At 38.0% G+C, this 2,500-nt stretch overlaps 1 protein-coding gene across 1 annotated transcript in view; it reads right to left on the reverse strand.

Moving 5' to 3' along the window:
• Positions 1-2,500, reverse strand: part of LOC101860828 (ionotropic receptor 25a) — a gene marked incomplete in the record, with an annotated part of 56,225 nt that overhangs the window by 38,450 nt on the left and 15,275 nt on the right. The window contains 2 exon segments of the mRNA XM_013084850.2: positions 391-546; positions 2,371-2,500. The exon segment at positions 2,371-2,500 is cut by the window's right edge and continues 71 nt beyond it. Coding sequence (XP_012940304.1) covers positions 391-546; positions 2,371-2,500 — 286 coding nt within the window.

The following is a 2,500-nucleotide window of genomic DNA, read 5'->3' on the forward strand; positions in this document are numbered from 1 at the left end:
TCTCTCTCTGTTTCCCTCTCTCACTCCCCCTTTGTCTTCTGTCTCAACCCCCCTTTCTTTTTTTTCTCTCTCTCTCTCAACCCCCTTTTCTTTCTTCTCTCCCTCTCTCTCTCTCTCTCTCTCTCTCTCTCTCTCTCTCTCTCTCTGTGTGTCTTTCACTCTCTCGTGTATGTGCACGAACACGCCCAAAATATCACATAAAAATCCATCTAACAAGCATAGACCAGCTTACGTTGTTAGGGATATGATATTATGCATCATAAGATGTCTTGCAATTCCCAAAAGTCATGTTTTGATCAAGAGAAAAAAAGTAATCAATGTTTTTTTTAAATGAGTGTGAATAATGTCTTAGTTTATTTTTTAAAACTATTATTTTTCTTTTACGCTTACCTTCGTCAAGCACATCGGTGTCATTCCTTGCCTCAACGACAGTGAAGACAACCTCCTGCTTCTTCTTGTCTCTATCAGCAAACTTGTGCATATTCTCAAATATGTGTTTCAGGTTTTGGTTGTAGTACAAGTCGATGTCCTGGTCTATCACGACCACTGAATTGCAAAAACAAATAGAACAATGAAATTGAAGTATAAGCTGGAAAAATTGACGGTGAACGGGGAAACAGCACTGAAATCAAAGATAAGCTATAACTTACTTTAAACTATTTGTTTCCCGTGGAAAGGACGGTTTCCATAACGTGAAAACAGTTCTTGGGAATATGGAGTTATTGGTAGAACTTTAAAGCTTGTTCATTTGTTTTGCTTTTGATGAAAATAATACCCATCTATCCTGTATAGAAGTTAAGATAATCCTATTGAAGGAGGTAAGGTCGTCTGGTTTCAGAGGTAAAATCAGCAAGAAAATGGATGCCAAAGTTTGGTGACTTCCAAAGTTTGAGTGTCTTCGGAAACTGCACATTTACATTTTTGGGTGCTTTCAATCAACTGCTATTTCAGTGAAATCCACAGAGACATGTGTTCTTTAATGGGCATAAAAGTTGTTGAGCCAAACAAAGAAAATTGTTTGTTTAAAAAATGTCGCTTTCTTTGATTTGGTTATTTTGAAGAGCGCCCGATTTCAGCACAATGCCTCACGGAATATGGATCTTTTAGAAGGGAAGCTGCTCTGATTTTATCTGTCAGGGTCAGCTCTCGCTGTGCAGGATAGTACATTCAAGTGGAAATCGGAAATATTTTATATACTTGGTTCAAAGCATAGGAATAGGACGCATGTCTTTTTTCATTGAGAAAGGAGCTTCACCATTACATAATAGACGCCATTTGCAGCTTGGTGGCTACAAGAAGACTAGAGAAAGTATATGTCCTAAACATAGAACGTCCTACTCGACACCAGTAGATTCTCGAAATTATGCACAGAAAGGTAAACATCCTTCTCGATCCTTCTCTGATCAAACAGCAAACTTATCGTCAGACATCATTAGCCGGGACAAAAAAACCCAACAGCGACGGAGACGAGCAATATCAAAATAAAATGTGAGGCAGCGTGGTGGAATCAGGCTCTCATCAATTTTTGGGCATGTAGAGTTATTGGTATCACCTTAAAGCTTGTTCACTTGTCTTTATTTGGATGAAAAAAATATCCATTTATCTTGAATACAAGTCGAGGTATTTGCAAAAGAAGTAGGTGGGGGTCACCTGTTTTCAGAAGTAAAATTAGTGAGAGAATGGCCGCCAAAAATTAGTTATTTCCTTAGCTTAAGAGTCCGTGGTTACCGAAAATTTACATTTTTATGCCTTTAATCAACGTTTTTCTGAAAAATCCACACAGAAATGAGTTCTTTAATGGGTATGAAAGATGTTGAGCCAAAAAACAAAAATTTGATAACAATTTACAAACCTGCAGAAAAAGGCTCGTTTCTTCACTTTGATTATTTTGACGAGAGCCTAATTCCACCGCGCTGCCTCACACATACATGTAACATCACCCCTAAAGTGTCAGAATCTATTATGACTGCGTTAAACGCAAACCATAGCTACGCCCCCGCTCACCAATACGAACAAAGCCCTACACCTATCTTTTCCTTAGTACATTTCCTGCATCTTATCTTCATTGAAAGGCAACGCTATAAGTCACCATCAAGCGCATGTGTAATTTTTGTTGGAAGTAAAATAACGCATTAACATACGTTTTCCCATAGTTGTTCATTTCATAAACCAACAATATTGAAAAACAGACAAAAAACGAACATACTGCAATTTAAAAAAATAAAGAACAAACGAGAACAAGCTATATCTTTGACAAAATAATTAAAGATATCTACCCCCCCCCCCCATAGTTAACTATTTGTTATACGAGAAAGGGCTACTTTACAGCGAACGTTATAAACAAGCAAGCGTGCAATTACTCTAACTTACCGACAGTAGGCTGGGTTAGAAAGGCGCCAATTTTGACCAAGGTAAGGACGACTACCAAGAATACTATAGAAGTAAAAGTGTTAATGTTCGGAGCCATGATTGTGAGCTTCCCTAGCCTCTGAAGAAAGGT

The sequence above is a fragment of the Aplysia californica genome, unplaced genomic scaffold, assembly GCF_000002075.1.
Source record: "Aplysia californica isolate F4 #8 unplaced genomic scaffold, AplCal3.0 scaffold00322, whole genome shotgun sequence".
Lineage (NCBI taxonomy): Eukaryota > Metazoa > Mollusca > Gastropoda > Aplysiida > Aplysiidae > Aplysia > Aplysia californica.